This window comes from Gymnogyps californianus, chromosome 15 (assembly GCF_018139145.2).
Source record: "Gymnogyps californianus isolate 813 chromosome 15, ASM1813914v2, whole genome shotgun sequence".
NCBI lineage: Eukaryota > Metazoa > Chordata > Aves > Accipitriformes > Cathartidae > Gymnogyps > Gymnogyps californianus.
Window position 1 is genome coordinate 9,666,316 of NC_059485.1, and position 20,040 is coordinate 9,686,355.

Genomic DNA, 20,040 nt, shown 5'->3' on the forward strand with positions numbered 1-20,040 from the left:
TTAAAGATTTAAAGTTTATTTTGCAGTATGTTTTAAGTAAAAAGCAAGACTGGTGAACATGAAATAAAGTACAAAAATAAATACACTTTTATAATATATTACAATTCCACACAAAATAAAAAGATAAATATGTATAAATACAAAACATCAAGTACAAAAACAAATTCTGGCACTTGTCAAGAGAAAGGCCTCATGGAAGTTAAAAAAACCTTGTGCTACAATGTTTTATTACACATATTGGAAGCATGCTTAAAGTAACAGAGGTTTAGATGTGAAACCTGAACAGAAGGTAAGCATTCGTTTTTACTAACACTTAAACTAAACCTATTTTTACATCAAAATATCGCCTATGCTAATAATAAATACAGCACATAAAACATCCTTTAAAAACATCAATCTTTAGCACTGATATATCAACAGCACATTTTGTCACCTGTGACACAGGTTATTCTTGTCATCGTAAATTTTTCCCGTCTTGAGTTGATTTCCACTCCTGAAAGCTGGGAACCAAAACAGATGCCTACTGGGTGAGCAGGAAGCTTGCCTTGGGCATTTTCTGTATTATATCTGAAATTTTAAAGATCCATAGCATTTGTATGAAGGAGGCAGGTCCTTCACTGGTGTAAACTCTTAAATATACCCCATTAAGGGAGCCCCCCCGCCAAGCTTTCAAATAAACACCACTGTAAAGAGCCACCCAGCAGTGTCATTCCTCAAAGTGTTTAGGCGGTGGTTTTGCCGTTTTCCAAGTACGCAATTTGTACAGAAAGTACATTCAAAAAGACTGCTGACAAATTCACTGATGTAAGAGCTCAGGGGTTTTTTAATTAATTTTTTTTTTTTCTTATTTAACTGCTTTAACTTTATGGTATGAAACTAAAAATACATACACACAACTTATGGTGGCAATCATACACAGAAATTGCAATTTTAAGTAATGCAAAAAGCATATGTCAGACACAAGAATTAGAGAGTGTGAAAAAGTCACAAATTAATTTAAATGTTGCCCTATGGTGGTCTTTAAATAAACAAGATTATGAATCTTATGTGTACACAGAAGTATGAATATATAATAAGTTTTAACATGCAATTTTTCCACAAGTATTAGAGCTTCACAGCCCTTTATTACTTCAATATGATTGTTATTAATGTGTCATCGTCTGGAAATGACAAAGTATGTTTATCATTTCTAAATATACATATACGTATAGAAGATGCAATATTTGATTCAGTGCTGAGAATGCCATAATTAAAAAAAATAGCCATTTTATCCCAGTGAGTGTTGTCTTCTTAAATTGTCACAACATTTGGCTTCTTTCTTTGGGTTCTTCCTGCATATGCTCCTAAAAATGAAGTAAAAACATTACCATTTTACAATTAGTAGTACTGTTTTTTGTAACAGGATTATCCAACAAAAATAGCTGAAAAAGTTTAGGACAATTTTTTTTTTTAAGCAGTATTATATATTCACTGGCTACTTTTAAAATTACAGTTTTCATAATGTTACACCCAAAATGCCTTACAAAAACTACCTATAGGTTTGAAAGTAATGACATTTTGTAGTATTTCCTTCCTCAGTAACTATTCCATCTTCTTTTCTGCCACTCTAAAACATCTACAACTACAATTCCCAACTTTTTAAAAGATAAGTCTGTCACATCACCAAGACAGAGATTAAATGACTGATTACTTTAACTATGCCTGTACTACTTTCAAACAATCAATTAAAAAAATATAATTAAAAAAATAGAAGTCAAATATTTAAGATAACTTTCCTTTTCCCCAGCTGCCACATTAATAAACCAAGAGACAGTTGTAGGTTTCCATGTCGATATACACAACCAGAATTAAAAGTGCGGCATGAATAAGGTCATCAGGCAGAGCCCTTATAAAAGGAAAGCTGCTCAAGTATAAAAATAATAGTAAATAAAAAGATATCTCCACATGGAACAAATTTATACATATATATATATTTAGAAAGCCATATTATACTACGCATAGCACAAATATCTTCCCGTAGTAAGGGTTTAGCACTGCAGGCTGCTAAGAAGTAGCACAACTCAGCATTCGTTAGGTTCAGGCAGTCACCGAGAGTGTCCAGCAATGTGAGCAAACATTTACCACATGGTGCAGAGCAGTGGAAATGGAAGACAGCCATGGAAGAGAAATAATTAGCAGGCAATGAAATGAATGTGACAAAGGAAGTGCCAGTCATTTTTAGGCTCTTCAGTTACTCTTTGTCAGTTGCAGTGGTTACTTACAGGTGTCCAAGGGCTACATTCAGCCCAGTGCAAAGCAGCTTTGGAAATGCCCACAGCGACCTTACCACAGCAGGATCCCCCACACCTGAACCCTGTTTCCCACTATACAAAAAGGCATTCTCGCCGGCCCAACACTCCCCAGTGCTGTACTCTGCAGCTCACCTGTGATCTCATAGGACAAACAACCAGGCTGACAGGCATGATGCTTTATTAGTGACTTAACGCTACCTCGTAACTCTCCTCAACTGCACTCCAAGTTATATAAAAATCTCACATACAGAATAGGACAGTATAGGGAAGTGTAAAAAACCCCAGCAATCTAGACTAAGGAATTAAAGAAGCCAAATTTTATTAAAAAGAGTTACAGTCCTGAATACAATTATCACGCAACCTTTTCCAGTGGCAAGGGGAGCAGTTACATGAGGCCTCTCCTATGACATACGACTGACCTGCTATTCACACAAAGCAAGTCTGACGCCTTCCTGAAGTGCTGGCCTGAATGCTAGCACACTTCACAGCACCCACCATCTCACATGGGCAATCTGCTCCCTGCTCAGGCTGGACAGGCATGCGGGAAAGACCACGCTTGGCCAAGTGCTGCTGCCACCCAAATACTCTATGTGCCTCATGCCCCGTATTTCTTTTCTACAACACTTACTCAGACTGGGCAGAAACAAAGGAGATGAATAGGTCTAGTTGTAGCAGCAGCCTGATCTCAACCACCTTCTTTCTATCACAATCAGACCGCATTAAATGCTCTGCCTGGCACAGCTTGCAGGCTATTGACTGAACATCGCGGTCCTAGTTAAAATAATTTTAAAAAATCACCACATAAGACTCTTTACGGATTTATTAGTTTGTACTTTTCTCTTTAGCACAGAACTTTGGATTGAGGGAGCACAAAAGAACAAAACCTAAATTTAGCATCACCAGTTGATTCCTAAATGAAATGCCTTCTTGCCAGAAAATGACAACAATCAGAGTGGCATTAAAGCTACAAAGCAATTTGCAGATAAAATTTAAAACAACAATCAGAAGAATGAAAAAAAAAAAAGAAAATTTGGATGAGTACGTTATTGTTTTCTTCTGAGGGTTTGTCTCATGTCTAATTTGAATGTATTTATAATAGCTGTATTCTACTAACCCTCCTTCCCTTTTGCCCCTCTAATAAGCACAATTTAATTGGGAGTCAGGGATGAATGAAGACAAGACATTAAATAAAAATATTACAGGTTAGGAGTACAGCAGACTGATATAGTTGCAGATATAAATAAATCTCTGTATTGCCTAGACCAAGCCACTGCTACAAGTCTTTGTTTTCTGATATGCACAACTTCTACTAAAATAAGAGAAGCATATGCATTTGTTTGGCTTTTTACATTTTCTTTTCAAATTGACCTGAGATTATAGTTTCTCTGTCTGTAGTCTTTCCCAGACAGAACTTGTTGCCTCACTACAGATTACTTTTTCAAGGGAGGTCCTTTATTACTTCCAAAAAACATTTAAAAAAAAATTATTAACAAAAACCCCCTATTCAACATACCGCCAAGCATTTCACTAGTCACATTTTATCCATATATAAAGAAAACCATGTTCTATTTAAATGTATTCAACTTAAGTTTTTTTCATTATCGCAAAATTACACAAATTATTTCTTTCATGCCATGTGTTCCCCATCTAATAATTTCAGAACACATTTCTATTCATTTAGTACAAGTAGTCTAACCTATTTATAAAGGAGCATACAGAAGTATTGGTATTACACCATGGGAACACGTCATGTCCAAACACTAAATGAGGTTATGTTGTGCGACCAGAACTAGTCAGCATACAATTGGTTAGACTCATCTGCTTTAAGTTCCAAGAAGGCCACTATAGAAGGCATTAAATAGCTTCCCAGATATTCAACAAATAGCAATAAGGAAAGGCAGAGAGAAATTTAGAGATATATCCCAAAGGATTCTTTTCATTGCCAAGTATCAACTGTCACGACTTAGATAATTATGACTAAGATGAACTCAGGGACTTACTTAGCAGAGCAGCACACACTGCCAACACAGAAGAGTGAGAAAGAATGCTTTAATTGGATGTCTGATGCCAGACGCAAATGTAAAAACCACTGTAGATCATTACAAGCTGAGCATGAATTATATGAGATTGGGGATGGCATCCAAATCTCAAATCAGTGCTAAACTTGACACTGACACCACCCTTACACTACTACTCTTTCACAACCTCTGTAATACTGTAACTCGTAGAGGTCTTGATTGTTTTGTTGTCCCTGTTCTTCAGCACTCTCATTTACTAGTTAATACCAGACACATTTTTGCAAACTTGCATATGAAAACTTGCCTTAGTGGCTACCTCTGGTTGCTAAAATTACATTGCTTACTTTATTTTCTTCTTCATATTTCAGAGAGATTATTTACTACCTTTGCTAATTTTTCTGTAGTGTCACTGAGTGCAACTGAACAACTGCCTTGCTCCACTTTAGTGGTGACAGTACTGCCAGGAGAATTGGCAACAGAAAAATAAATTAACAAACCTTGGTTGTAATCTCATCGTTTGCTTTTTTATTTTCCTCTCTTTTTTTTTTTTTCCCCTCTTCAAACTGAAATGCTACAGATGTGTATGCATAGTTTCTTACTATACATCCTTCTATGGCCACTTCTCTTGGCTTCACAAAGTACTACGAAAAGACCAAACACTGTGGGAAAACATCACATTTAAAGAGTGTACACACTGCACTAAAACTCGCAGATACCAATGCCAGCATTGCTCCAGGGCAGTAATAAATAAAAATTTCCCTTATAGGAAAGGTTTGATACTTAATACATAAAGATAATTCAGGTCACTATAGAAAACAGTTGAAATCCTACTACGTTATAAATTTGCCTTATTGAGCCCAAAAATTCCCAATTTTTATACTTGACTTGTGGAACTCTCCTTTGAGAACAAAGTGTAATTGAGTTCTTAAACAGTTTTAAAACCTATAAATCACTTTACCTTTTGATAAATTAAGGTTTGTCACTTAAGAAATTTAAAATCTGATTAAAAAATGGAAATTGTGTAAGATGTTTCATAGTGTTTTATTCCCTTCATGCGTGACTGGGCTGAAAACTGAGAGGTTTGACACTATTATCAAACCTTTTTAATAAAAGGTAACCAATCAGTAATCTCTGTATGTAAGTACAGGATTACTCCACTTTTAAAATTGGGTCATTAAGACTCAAACATTCTGTAAGATGCTACAGTAATATATATAATTTTAGGACTGTATGATGACTGAACACTCATGAATAAGTCTGAAACTGTCCTTCCTGTCCTTTCAATAGGCTTCGTGTTGAAGACAAGTGGCAAATGACATTAAGATTCTAATCCAAGTCGATTTTGACTACTATTAGCTTCTGAAACAGTTACAGTGAATATATCTGGCAAACTTTTTTATGACTGGGCATCTGGTGAGTGAAAGCAAATGAGCTGTGCAATACATTCTATATACTATGTTTATAGAATTTGAAAGTCGATGGTTAAGTTACCAGCACGTTTGTTTAAAGAGATAGGTTAGATTTAAGACATAGCAAAGCAGGTGCACAAGAAAAGGAAAACAATATATTGCCCATTTACTTTTTCTAGATACTAGTAACTTATTTACTATAAGATCCAAGCACCAATTTTCTACACACCTGAAACAGCCTTGTTAGACACTCTGCTCTCTGAGGCCTTCTTTCTATTTTGCTCAACCCCCTTCATTGAGGTCTTAGGGGTTCTAATTAAATATAAAAGAGTTAATAAGTCACTTGCAACAAAGTTGAAAGGCTGTATCCAAAAATATAAAGACACTATCAAACTGTGTTTGGCATGAAAACATTTTTACAGTGTCCCACAGAGCCTCCTCCTGAGTATGTGTACAATTCCTATTGACATTATTATGGCTTACGTAGATACATAAATAGGAGAACATCTCCCCATGAACAGATTTTTAAAACTCTATTCAAGAAACTGATTCAGTTCAGATACTGTGGCATTACAGTCTACATATAAAAATATACATATTTCATTAAGTGGAAGCAAAGCTTCATGGAATGAATGCTACAAATAGAAATGTTGGAACACAGTGTAAATGGAGACAATACACAAGAGGATGAGAACACTAAATATTTTCTTGCAGTATAAGGTAAAACAAAGCTTCATCACTCTCTCAAAACACTGTGAGAAGTAATTATTTTTACTTTGAACAACAGTTGCACCAGTATGCGTAAATATTATTCAGAAATCACTGTGCTCTTGCACTTTGCATTTACTTTCATCTTTAGGCTACAAACATGCTGTGCCCTTACCCTTGTCTGCAAAGCAGTCTATGAACTGGGGCATTCTGTCCTTGATTTGGTTGAAGTACGCTGTTAAAACACAAACTTTTATTAGCGCTTTTTCTCTTCTTTAAAAAAAAAAAAATCTCATAAGGAATACTGAATTATGCATCGTATTTCACATAACAAATTTCAGAAAGGCTAACAGGTTCTGTAATACATGTAGGCAAAAGTGGCAGGAATTAAAATTCCAGAATAGGATTACTACTTTTGCTATTTAAAACAAAGCAACAAAAAAGCACACAGATAAAACTCCCTCAACAGTGCCTTGTGTTTGTAGTCATTGATAAGAACATAGAGGAAAAAAGGACTGAATCGCTTAAACTAGTCATTGAAGATTGAACTGTATTAGTAGGCAGCACGTCTTCAAAGCTTTTGGGTAAGCATGGGATAAAAATTGTTTTTAAGGGATGCCAGGTATCTGACTTTTTATACTAGAAAAAGATACAGACAAGCCTCATAAGAGAAGGGCTGCTGTCTTCCTGAACAGCGAGCATTGAACACTGTAATTTCTGTGATCTAAAGCAAACAATCACACAATCTAGAAGCAAGAACTTTTCCTCACAACAGAAAGTCACTTCTTTTCTGACAGCTTTCTAAAGATAAGCATATCGATGATTACACTGCAAAGTAAAGGGTAGTAAGAAAAGTAGTAGTGTCAAACTGCAGCTTAAGAGATACTAATAGTGTATCTCAGAGAAAAACCTTGAACCTGAGCACAGAGATTTAAAGCCATAAATAAATAATTTCTGAAGATAAAATTTCAGAACTGACTCTGAGGAAAAGAAATCTTTTCTAACTTCTAATGAGCTAATAAACCCCTTTTTCTCAGACCATGCTAAATCAGATTTCATTACTGTCCATCACAATAGTGGCAGGAATTGAGCTGATTGGTGGCAAACCAGCAATGCAGATCAAAGAATCTATCGTTATAAGACAGTTCTTTAAAAGCATCCTAATACAAGTAATCTTCACTCACCGGCTTTCAGGAGTTTTTTGTTTTATGATTATTTTTTTACTCGGCATTCCCATTTCTGAAGCCCTAGAGAAACAAAAGTATTGAAACATTTAAATTATAAAATCATCATCTAAGTCTTAAACAGAAACAGTAAGAGAAAACCTATAACAGGATCTACACTACATGTAATACTGCCAGAGCAGTACTACAGATTTTCACTTTTTACTCATGAGCAAGTGTAACACAACTGTTCAGTCCACTGTGTTGCAGGATAATGCCTGATATCATCCCCCCAAAAAACTTTGCCAGAGATACTCTATCAAGTATCTCTATTGCTAGGCACTTTGAAAGGCTGATAAAATAACTTGGAGCACTTTTTACAATTTACAAAATCAACCATAAACTAAGTGCTCACCGCTGGAATATAGCATAAATGCACAACTTAGAACAAACATTTTTCTCTGATACAAACAAGTCTCTTAAAAGTAAAAGCGAACTACTATTAGTAAGACACCATATACCTGAAGACAGTTTTTCATTCATTCTTCCTAGGAGAGATGTTAGTTTGCAAAGAACTTGTTACTCCAAAAACTTCTTTTCACTATTTCCAATGCCTCCTACTCATCCTCTTGCACCCCACCCCCCAGCACAAAGGGAGACCTGCCCATACTTCATGTACTTTTTCCTGTCCAGAGATTTCTGCGTAGCTGTTGAAAGTGTCGCTCTCTCTCTTGGGCTCTTTACTTTATCCTAAAAAAGCAAAAGAACCGACAATAACACTAGTTACTGCTCTTATTGAGCTTAACCCCATCTGACCTGCCCCTACTTAAAGAAATAAAATTAAAAAAAAACCCCAAACAACACAACCAACAGTGTTTTCAGTACTAAGTTCACAGTCAGGCTAAATTCAAGGGTTTTTTCTCTTTTAAAATTAAAGGATCTTCCTTATATTACCAGATTAAAAAGGTTTGTGTGCCGTAACAAATTCTTGTTATGGACTTTTTGTTATTACTTTCACCATGTTTTTCATTCTAATTTTTATACATCTACACATTAGAAGTTTCAATATAATAATCTCCTACTGCGCTGACCTCTTTTTTTTTATTTGAAGAAAGTTACCTACAGAAGCATAATTAAACAACAATTTAGATTTAAAAAACTTTTTACTGGTGAGGAAGAATCTCTTAAAAGCAAAATGATTCAGTACTTAAAGTCTTAAAACAGGTTACATTCTCTTGAATATAACACACCATTTGCCTGAGCATCTTCTCTTTACGAACTTCACGATCATGACGCAGAATATTCATTCTTTCTGATGCCTCCATTGTAAAAAAGATGTCATGGATGTCATACAGAGCAGCTCGCAGCTGGAAAGAATAATTAAAATTTTAATGAAATATTCAGTCTAGTTAACATTCCCATGGTTTTGATCATCAAGCTCTTCTCGCTTTCAATCTAAACAAAACACTTGAAAAGATAATTTTGAAATCTCTCTTAATGTGTCAGCACAAAAATGGAATCTTCTCTTCACAGCCACAGTTTAAACTTTTTACTTTAAACAAAGTCACTGTGAAGGCTTTAGGTATTTATACTACAAAAGCAGAATAGCTAGGAAAGGAAAACAAACAAAAAAAGGTTTAAATTGTGTCACCTGAGCCATTACTCTTTCATGAAGGGATGCATCTTGTGCTGAAACATTTCCTCTTTTTAATGGAGCTTCAGACTGAAAATTTTTTATGAACTCCATAGTATCCTGGGTAAGACAGAAAAATAAGAGTAAGCACCAAGCATAATCCTTCACAACAAAGCAATCATTACAAACTGTACGTGTAGGACATATATTCTTTGTTTGACCTGGACCTTATGACACTAAGCAATGCAACACACAAACATGTTCACGTGACAGACATTCCCAAATTCTTTTGAAAGCAGAAGAGGCATGATTTCATCTGTCAATTGAAGACAGGAACAAAAACAAACAGGAGGAGAAGCTGCATAATATAAAAATGCCTATCTTACTTTTACAGTTTGCTTAAGATGTTTCAGTTTTTCTGTCTGCAGGAGTCTACGAGTGAGAAACCCCTTTGCCACAGCAGTGATCTTATCAAACTTCATTTGTATCTCTGGACTGAAAACCTTAAAAGAAAAGAAGCATTTTCTAAACATTCGATAAAAAGCAAGAATTATGAATTATTTCTCCAATAACATCAATCATGTGACATAAGTTTTCAAGTAAGAAACAAGCTGTTGATAAAGGTTTTGGCTAGGCCAGAAGTACCCACCATAATATTAACTTAGCAGAAGCAATATATTGTTATATGTTTATTTTGCATATATGAATGAGAAAGTGTTCTCTCATGTAATCAAAGTCGATATAGGAAGGGATACTAAACTTTCCCGTGAGATTTATTACTGCACAGCTATTATGAAGTAACCTGTCTCTCACAAAAACTAGAGGGCTTTTTAAGCTATAAATAAATCTTTTTTTTCCTTACCTGAGTCCACCTAGTTTTGATCCTGTTACTCGGCCTAGATACTGAGGTTTTTATAACTCCACTACCTGATGGTCCCCAGAGAAAGAATGAAGTTTCACTTGTTGAAGCAAAGGTGTTAGGTGTTGTAGTATGAGCAAAACCTGCATGCAAAGCAGAATGTAGAGTTCAACACACACTTTTTTCCATAAAGTAATGACTACGTGTGCGTATACACTCAGCTCAGAGGTAGCAGCTTTGTTTACAAGGTCAATTATAGGCAAGAAGCAATCTGAATATTTCTGATTCATTTCCTAGCAAAATTTGCTAAACAGAAGACAAAACAAAACATTTGATAAAGTTCGGGAGCAGGTGAGAGGTGTTCCATCAGCTATAGCTGTACTTCCTTGCAGTCAAGACCCCTTGGCAGAGCCCCTCTAATCCTCCTACACAAACGAGAACACCTGGCCCACTGCTGTGCAGCTAGGTGGCATGAGGATGAACCTTCTGTGACATGATGCAAATCCACATCCTCATCTTGATCAAATCAGTTTACTCTTAGCTTGTTTTCCTCTAATATGCCCTGTAACAATTATATAACAAACGCAATACACGGAACGAGGATGGCTGAAACTGTGCTAAATGCCACCTAGACAAAGATACAACACAGAATTTGTTTTACATATGTTGTCAACAGCTGAAGGCAGCAGCTGTCCGCATATCCTGACCAACAAGTGCCCTAGGACAGGAACACTGCATTTATCAATACGGTGGGGGAGCTGGTCCAGTCAAGCACTGTAGAGCAAAATACATCACAACATTTAATATATATTCTACTCTCTCAGTTTTACCAATGCTGGTAGAGTTTGCATTATGGACTGTCTCCAGCTGAGACTGCACACTTTCCAGCAAGCCACTTTCACTTTTTTTCCTCCACTCTAACTCCATCCTGCTGTTAATATTCACTTTGGAAATTTCTATTTCCGTTGTAGCAACCTTCTTTCCTTTCAACTTTCTCTCCTGCTCTTCCAGTTCCTACAAAAGAAAGAATCAACTATGAGACTATTTTTCTAACTCTGCAAAGCAATATACATTTTAAAACCAACTGCTTCCTGACAAACTGCAATACAACACACATGCCCTTTGCTTAGAATTTCTCCTCTTTTTACCTTACCTTCTGCAATTTCTCCTGTTCTCTCTCTTGTTCAGCTATCAGAATCGACAGTTGTTGTGCATGCTGTTCTTCAAGTCTCTTCCTCATTTCTTCAAAGGCCAGCATTTTAGTTTTTAAAATGTCTTCTGAGAAGATACATTACAAAGAATCAAGTATTAAATAATTTCTATATGATCTTTGCCACAGACATAAATGCTTTTAACAGGAGTAATTTGCATCATCAGTAAAAAAGTACATATCTTTGATATCAGGTTTCCATTATGTATTGCAAAGAACCTCATCAGTTACTACAGTCCTTCAAAATATTTGCATGTTCATATTTGTGGGATAAGCATGTGAATGGAACAGCAGTAACACCAACTGAGCCTATATTAAAATAAGGACACAAAAAATCTAGCTCTAAGAATAGTATACCTACACTTGCTTGAGTGAATTAAAATTATTTATGCCACTTCAACTTGATTTGGTAGAGACACATACAGATGTAACACAGTCTTGAATTTGAAGAAAATACCTATATACTGATTTGCAACCCATTAAAAGGTATTTTCTTTTAATTTACACAGGCTATCTCTTCTTTTAGTAGTCTTATTTAGACCTCACGGAATAAGACATAATTTTCTTAGTAAAACTAAATTCCAATTTCTACATTCAAATGGGAAATTAATATTTGTGCCGTCAAATGATATACTTGAGAATAAATACAGAATTCACAAACCTGATACACAATGTTTTAGCTGATGTTTCCTCAAATTGTTTAATCAAGTATTTGTTACAAATAACTGTTAAAAGACTTTTGACTCCAAGCAATTGCTTAAGACAGCAATTACTCCATTCTGTAGCAGTTAAAAATGGCTCAAGGAGCAAGTTGAATTTCAGAATTTGTCATTAATTAAAAATCAGAGAAATAATGAGGTTACTGAAAAAAAGGTAATTTACACTCAATAAAATTTTAGCCTTTTGATATATATATACATACTTAGAAACACCAATGACTAATGATCATTGAGGTTTTTTCTAAAAGATTTATAAACTGAGAAGTAAGTTTAAGAAAAACCCTCAACTACAGGAAATCTTTTACCTTTTGCCATACTATCAGGGGCTGCATTCTTGGTAATGTAAACTGATCCCACAGGATATTTCTGTTCTTGCAACCACTGCTTCCCTTGTTCTTCCATTCCAACTGTTAGAACACAGGAACTGTTTTCTTTTTGGCAGTTGTCAGTGTCCAAATCAAGTCTACGTTTTACCTTTTCAAAACTATTTTCTAGAAACTGCTCATTTGCTGGGGAAACGCTTGGAGTGTCCATCTGCTGTTGCATATTCTTGCTCTGCATTAGTAGTGGGGATGGGTTTTCTACGTCGTAAGATTTATTGAGTTCTACAGGAGAATTGCATTTAGTATTTTCTAGCAAACTAGATGGTTTGGTTTCATTCACAGCTAGGAGCTTCTGTGTTACAGTAGACTGACTAATGGCAAATGGCTCATTCAATTTTGGAGCTACAATATTAGTACTAGTCTCTACTTTATATGGCCCTCTGCTGTCCATCACTACCTGTCCTTCCACTGTAGCTGACAACGTTCCTTTGCTTTCCAAGTGCCCAAAGGAATGGCGATTTGGTTTGCCAGCCCCCAACCCATCACAAGGGCCTGAAGAATTCCTGTTGACACCAGAAACTCTGCTAGGGCAAACCATAGTGAAGTCCACCATGAACTTTGGCACTGATTCAGACACGTTATTTTTATCTGCAATATCTTGCATGATTAAATCCATCGCTCTACCCTTGCCTTTAGGACTTAACTCGTAAGCATTCACAGGGTTATTTATAACGATGTGTCCCATTGATAAAGGTCTTGGGCGCCTTCGATGCATTTTAGGGCTCATGCTTGGCTCTGGGCTCGGCAATTTGGCGTAAGAGCCTGTGAGGCTCCTGACAATGCTACTGTCATGATCAAAGATAGAAGTCTTTTTAAATTCTTCATCTGAATCCGAATCCACCAGTGGGGGTGTTCCAACTCTCATAGGTATGTCCACTTTAGAAAAACTGGATAAAGTGGACATACTTGTGTTATTTGTACGAGTAGAGGCACCTTGGAGAAGGGTATTTGATTTATTAAGACTGGGTTTATCAAGTGTCAGAGCAGTGCAACTTCTGCCTGTAAGCTTTGCTCTTTCTTTCACAGAGTCAGTTGTTTTAATGCCATCATTTTCTTTATCTGAATGACTTTCACTCATGCTCCTCTTTGAATTACTTTTTGAGCTACGCTTGGTTTGCTCTTTCTCTATGCACTCCCTAGACTTCTTCATCAGGTTCTGAAGACTCATTACGTATGGATCTTGGACTTCCTCGTCTGACGGCAACCCTCCTAGTCCCTCTTGCTTTTGCAAAGCATGTGACGCAAGCTTATTATGCATGTTGTCAGGAGTCGCAGCCCTTGGACAAGGTATGTCTTTTGAGAAGCAGCTCTCACTTTGCTTTGAAAAAACATTTTCTTCTGCTGCTTTAACTACTTCTGTCACACTGGATGTCACCTGCCCAGTAGTATCTGACGGCCTAAGTTCTGGTGTCTTTTCAAGCTCTGTGGAACCATGCCTTTCAGGAGAACACGCCAAATTGACATCTGATAGAGCTGTGCAGTCAGTTGAAGCTTTTGAATCTGAATCAAGGCAAGTATTCTCAGCCTCCCGTGCGTTCACATCACTCACGCTAGGTCCTCTCCTGATCTGCAAAGAAAAATTGAAAAAAGTCACATATTTTCAATGAAATCTCAGATTCCTGCAAACTTCACCTGAATTTAAAAAAAAGAATGCTACCACCTTAAAACCAATAAAAATTTTCAGTTCGACTGTTACCGATTTCCTATAAGTTACTTATAATGCAGAGCTCTGCAATGAAAAAGAGATTATTGGAATTAAAATATAAATTTGAATAATGGTCCACTCAGCATTTTTACTGATACCAAGTATCTGACTGCAAAGATGCTCTTTTCTTCATAAGGTAATTTGGATATATTCAAATAATTTTATGGCTTCAAATTATCTTGCAAGATTCCTCTTAAAATATGAACATGTTTACATTAAATAAGAAATATAATTGAAAAATTTCAGCATGAAATATAGACTAACCTATAGATGACTAAGAACAAATCAACATAATTCCTAATAAAAATAGTGGAACTATAAAATAATTTGTTCATTTCTTTACTAATCCAGATACAATTAAATACGAGTTTTCATTTGTCAAGTCCTTGGAAAACTAACGTTATTTAAGTGAGAATTACATGTTACTTCTAGCCAGCATTTGTTTAAAAGGATTTTCACACTACAATTATCCTATAGGTTATCCTATGTGTTGCAACTCAGTTATCAAGGGGACACCTTTGGGGGGGAAAAAAAAAAGCTAACTTATTTTTGTATTTAACATATGTTCCTGGTCTGCTCTTCAAATCCCAAGTCAGATGACTGTTGCCATGTACAGCCCAGTAAACAATGCAAGCTAGTAAGTTTGCCATCTTAGTAACTCAACAAATTCAATGTTAACTGTACTTGTTTAAGCAACAGGTTAAAGACTGTAATACAACTGTTTCAAAGACAAATAATACTGCTTTTTTAGATGTATTTAATAGTCTTTTAAATTTAAACCTCTACTAAATTCATCATTGAAGCAGCAAAGAAAACAAAATAGGTGCAGTAAAATTATAAAGCATGCAACAGAATTGCAAGCTGTTGCGAAGGTAATTTTAATTCTGTAATTGTAAGGTTGAATATAGATTATTTTCTGATTAAAATATAAGCTTGCAAATGAAGCAAGATGGTTGCTCTAACACCGGGGATTTTGTTCATTTATTTTTACAATCTAGTTGTTTCAAACACAGTTACAAAAGCAACAGTCAGTCATCTGGTGTGCTCTGTCTTTTGCATAGAACAAAGCAAGCAGTGAAAGCAAGTCCCATGCATTACAATGAATGTAGATATTATCACTAAATAATCAATTTTCAGGTCACATAGCACGAAATACTAGCAAACGCTGGTTCTGGAGAGTTAACTGCTATTAATTTCATGTTTATATTGGGGAATATTTAAACCCCAGCACTTTCTCAAAATGTCTATAAGCAGGAGTTTTCTGTAAAGCTGCAAGAAGGCTTTGGACTAACACTACCTGAACATTTTCTAGAATCTCCTGTACACGATTCAATAAAGCTCTTTTCCGGGAGTTCTGTCTCCAGGCCTCTAGGTCCAGTGCTTTCTGTTTATATTGCTGTATTTCCTTTTTCTTTTCCAGGCTAAGCTGCAAAACAGAGTGTAAGAACCATGGTTTCTATCACTAAATGCAAATTTCAATACAGAATTACAGAAATAAATTAGAAAGAAAAACAACAGAACAAAACAATAGAAGAACAACAATCGCCTAAGTTGAGACTTTGCGCACATTTTAAATGCCAGCTTCTTTTTAACCAATTATACTTTTTTTTTAATGGAAGATGCACAAAATGCCTTCTTCATACACATGCAAATGAACATGAATCTAAAAGGTCATTTATAAAAAATTTGCATGAACATTACATGCTATGGTACCGACTTCAAATGACACAGGTCTCAGGCTGCAGGACAGGTCTTTCTCAGTCCTCTATGGAGATGGGAAGTTTGGGCGTCCTGTAGAGCCCTCTGTGACCTATCTTCCTACCCATACTCTTAAGCTCTATGAAGGACTAGCTTGCACTTGCCCTCTTGAACCAGAGGTGAATTTCACAACAAGGCAGAAATGTATGCAAGCAGTCTTCTGGATCCTTTCAACGATCAGAATCTGAAAATCTTCACGTTACTGCTTTAGAATATGTAGCTTGGATAAAAGTCAAAACTAGATCTACAAAACTACATCTACAAAAATTGGTTTCACAAAGTTCTACAAAATTAAATAGTCTCAAGTCAAATTATACATTTCTTCTATGAAACCTTAAAATATCCACCCATTTGTAAATGAAAAAATATTACAATATATCATTTAGTCTCCAATGTATATCTGTATCACAATTTTTGGACATCGTTGTTAGAAAGTCTCTCCATTCATACTTCCCATCTCTGAAACAAGGAAGTCAGCTGCATTATTGCACAAACTACCAACAGTCTTCTGCTTGGCTCTGTTTGCATTAAGCATAGAATGACTTAACATAATTGATGAGCCTGTGAAATACATTAGAGGAAGCTGCAAACATATGCGAAAAAGAAATTTACTTAAAAGCTTTTTAAATATCTCAGTATTTCCTATTTGCACTTTTTTTTTTTTGACACTTTTAAACAAACTCACATGTTCAATATTTGGAGTATCAATATGATTTTACACAAAGTTAAGCCCAGCAATAACATTCATCTATTTAATACCACAAACATTTTTACTCTCCTTGTGAAGATAACAAATTTCAAGAAATTAAAGTAAATGCAGTCAATGTGAAAAAAAGTACATTTTACCCCTTTACTTTGTAAAATTAAGGCTAGGCATGCTTAGAACACACTAAGCAGCAGGACAGATGATACCTCACACAGAGCTGTACCTTCAGTAGAATCATTATATGTGGACATCAAAGCTAGTGCCAATAGCACAGTTAGCACACGAGGGAAGAAAAGAAAAAAAAAGAAAAAGGAAGAAAAAAAAAAAAAAAAGCCTTACCAGAGGGGAAAGCACAGGAACTCCACGGAATTGAATGAGGGAGATATTTTTGTGCTGAGCAGTGAAAGAGGTTTCTCTTTTTATTGCCTCTTCTTGGATTCTGGAAAGATGCTTCTTACAGAATATTTCATAGTCCTCCATCTTCATGTTAACTAAGCTGTAAAGAATAATAACATTACTCTTCCGTGTACTTCCAAGACCATGAAGGGAAAACAACATCACAGCTAATTCTGTATCACTATATTCTGGGAAACAAATTACACATCAGAAAACTCAATTAAGTTTCTCTTCTTCCTATCATTAACAAAAGCTGCAAAGCTGCTCTTTTTTCCCCATATAAAAATAGAAACTGAATATATGAGCAAAAAAAGATGATCACAGGTACACTGAGAAGAAAGCAAGCGTTGACATAATCAGGACTTACAAAACTACAGGTGCTACAGATAATTTCCATCAAAGACTAAACCTTTCAGGTCTCCCACGACTATCAGATAGATCCTATCAACTGTAAAAAAACCAAAAAAACCACAAACATTGCAGCCAATTAAAAAAAAAAAAAGCTGGTATTAAAGCAAGACCAGCCTTTATATTTAGGGGGCTGAAAGGAATTTGTGTCTCACTCCCATAAGCTTCCTCCTCGATACATCCCTGTATGAACAGACGCCAATACTTCCACCAAAAAAATACATTACAGCCTTGTTTCCTTAGAAGAGCCTGCATATCTCACACTGCCCACCCCTACCGGAGTAAAAATTCAGAGCCAAGCACCACCTGCCAAGGCCTGCCAACGCTTTTGTTCCCCTCGCACACCCCTTCGGCTGATTTCTGCCTTCCTCCCGCCCGCCGGCTCCAGGCGCACCGAGCCCTCCCCAGGCCGCCCGGTAGGACCCCTGCTCCCGGGCCCGGGCGGCAGCCTCGCCTCTCCCCTCCCCTCCCCTCGGCTGCCCTGCCCCACACCCGCCCCACACTCACCCCGGGGAGGCAGGTGGCACCGGCGGGGCCGGGCCTGGGCCCCGCGGCCCTCCCCGCCCGGCGGCAGCGCGCCCAGCACAGCCGCTGTCCCCCCCGCGGGGCACGGCCCGGCGCACAGCCCCCGAGGCCCTCGGGCTCCCGGCGAACCACTCGGTACCTGCGCGGGGCTCGGAGCCCGCGGCCCGGCCCGGCCCGGCCCGGCCCGCTCGCTCCCCGCAGCCAGGCGCCCTGCGCGGCGCTGCCCCGCCGCCTCCCGGCAACCGCCGCCTCCCGGCAACCGCCCCGCCCCGGCCGCGCTTCCGCGCCGGGGGGGCCGCAGCACGACAGGCCTCAGCGCGCACTGCGGACCCGCTCCCGCTCCTCCCTCCTCAGGCGGGCCACGGGGGCACGGGCGAGGCGCTGCCTTCTCTTGGGCCGAAAATTCAGGGAAAAACCCTCTTGATTTGGTCTAGGAAAGGACCTGAGCTCGATCTACAAACCTCTTCACATAACTCAGCCCCGCGGGACAAGTCTGTCATTTTTGGGCGAGCACCCAGGCAAAGGTAGCTCCAGTTCTCAGAGGTGTGAGATGGGACTGAGAGCCATCCTGGTACTCTGATGTCCAGTGATTTCCACCCATAGGTCTCCAAGACAAGTTCCCCTGTTAGCATGGGTGAAGTCTATTCTGCTTTATCACATTAAATATCGTATGGCTGTGCAGTCCTTGTACAGTCAGGACCACAAATGAGCCGCCAGCAGGTATCAGTTTCATTGAACATGCTGTGATGAGAAAGATAGACATGAGAACTTGCTCTTTGGAGACAGCATCACGGTGTCACCGCAGACATCCTATCCCTCCCGCCCCGGGAGCAGCCAGCTGCTGGTCCAGCCAGCTGGAGGAGCAGGTAATACTCACCCATGAGGCAGGTCAGGCGGAAAATACACGCTTGTTTGCCAGCACTCGGCCCAGGCAAAATTAATTTAAATTTATGGAAACATCTAGTTCCCAGTGAGCATTTAGAGATGTTAAAGCTGTCGTTCTTGTTTCAAAAAACAACTCCTTCATCTGTTACCTCTTCAATATGTTAAATATTATTGAGGGTTCTTTTAAATCTTCATCTTTAATCTTAACAAATGCTGTTGTTTATCAAAAAATTTTTAAATATGTAAGACATTTAATTAGACATTCCATTATTTGTTATGTATCTGCATGTATGTGTCTAATTTTTCTATAGATACACCTGGCAGAAGCACAAAACTATCGACAGACATCTGAGATGCTCAGAGCCAGCTAGGACAGTATGTGACAAATATTTATCTCAGCTATTAAAAAAAAAAAATTAAATCCAGTTTAGAAGATTGCCTGGTGCCTGTTCCACCTCTGGTTGGCAAGAGTTCCTCACTACAAAGTCAGTTCCTTCCCATCCTTCCCATAGAGAACATAAAAAAAGTCAAAATCCTCATTTATGTTAAGACAAACTATTTCCTCTGCTTTGCTATTCTTTTTCTAGACTAAAGAAGCCCAGTTTGTTCAACCTTCACCGATTTCCCTGTCTTTCCTCTGGATTCTTTCCAGTTGTTTACACTTTTGTCACACACAGTGATAAAAGTGAACTTCCCAGCAGAAGCCTCTCTTCACGCAGGAGCGAATTGCTGTCCCTTGGGTGGCTCTTGGGATCTCAGCCGTCCTCACAGTATCGGGGTTTTAGTGTCAGGTTTAGTTTGTGAGCAGGCATGAATGGATAGTTAGCTACATAATACAGATAGTTAGCTATATAATATATACAATATATAACAATGTATGTAGAAATACAATAATTCATTGGAAAATAACTAATATTAATATTATATTTCGAATTAGTTAGCTGGCATACCTGGAAAAACCACTCAACAGTCTCCAGACACGCAGGTCTTCCACGACTGTCTGGGCAGCGGTACCTTTCCTTCAGTTAACACCATTTATTTTTACCTGCGCCATTTTTTATGTGGAATAATCCATGTTTTCTTGCAGTGCTCCTCCGACCTTTACCTGAGGGGGCTTCTCAGCCCTGGGACCCGCCGGCCTCGGCCTCGGCCTCGGCCTCGGCCTCCGCGTCCCCGCGGCACCCGCCGGCCACCACCCCGCACCGCCTCCACCCGCCCCTCAGCGCCTGCCGGCGGGCGGTGCCGAGCGAGGATTGGCTGGCGG

The 20,040-nt window shown here is 38.0% G+C and overlaps 1 protein-coding gene across 4 annotated transcripts; it reads right to left on the minus strand.

Annotated features, from left to right (window-relative positions):
- On the minus strand, positions 1-19,864 carry CCP110 (centriolar coiled-coil protein 110). 4 transcript variants are annotated; one of them, XM_050905907.1, is made up of 15 exons: positions 19,727-19,864; positions 16,902-17,058; positions 15,396-15,524; positions 12,316-13,960; positions 11,235-11,359; positions 10,912-11,095; positions 10,085-10,224; positions 9,609-9,725; positions 9,241-9,342; positions 8,840-8,956; positions 8,269-8,339; positions 7,611-7,673; positions 6,602-6,661; positions 5,948-6,030; positions 1-1,343 (listed from the first exon to the last, which is right to left on the minus strand). In XM_050905907.1, the coding sequence occupies exons 2-15, from the start codon at positions 17,046-17,048 to the stop codon at positions 1,291-1,293; spliced, it is 3,036 nt and encodes a 1,011-aa protein (XP_050761864.1). In that variant the 5' UTR covers positions 17,049-17,058; positions 19,727-19,864; the 3' UTR covers positions 1-1,290. The 4 variants fall into 4 exon arrangements, with proteins under 4 accessions (XP_050761864.1, XP_050761862.1, XP_050761863.1 ...); XM_050905905.1 differs by having other exon boundaries at positions 8,260-8,339; XM_050905906.1 differs by lacking the exon at positions 19,727-19,864 and adding an exon at positions 18,353-18,426 and having other exon boundaries at positions 8,260-8,339.
- Between the last annotated feature and the right edge of the window lie 176 nt (positions 19,865-20,040).

Coding starts and splice junctions, on each gene's coding strand:
- CCP110 (XM_050905905.1), bottom strand. CDS start 17,048: ATGAAGATGGAGGACTATGAAATATTCTGTAAGAAGCATCTTTCCAGA. Junction 8,957..9,240: donor ATGAAAGAGTAATGGCTCAG/GTGACACAATTT, acceptor TATTCTTTCCAG/CTGCGAGCTGCTCTGTATGA. Junction 7,674..8,259: donor GACAGGAAAAAGTACATGAA/GTATGGGCAGGT, acceptor TTGTTTCTCTAG/GGCTTCAGAAATGGGAATGC.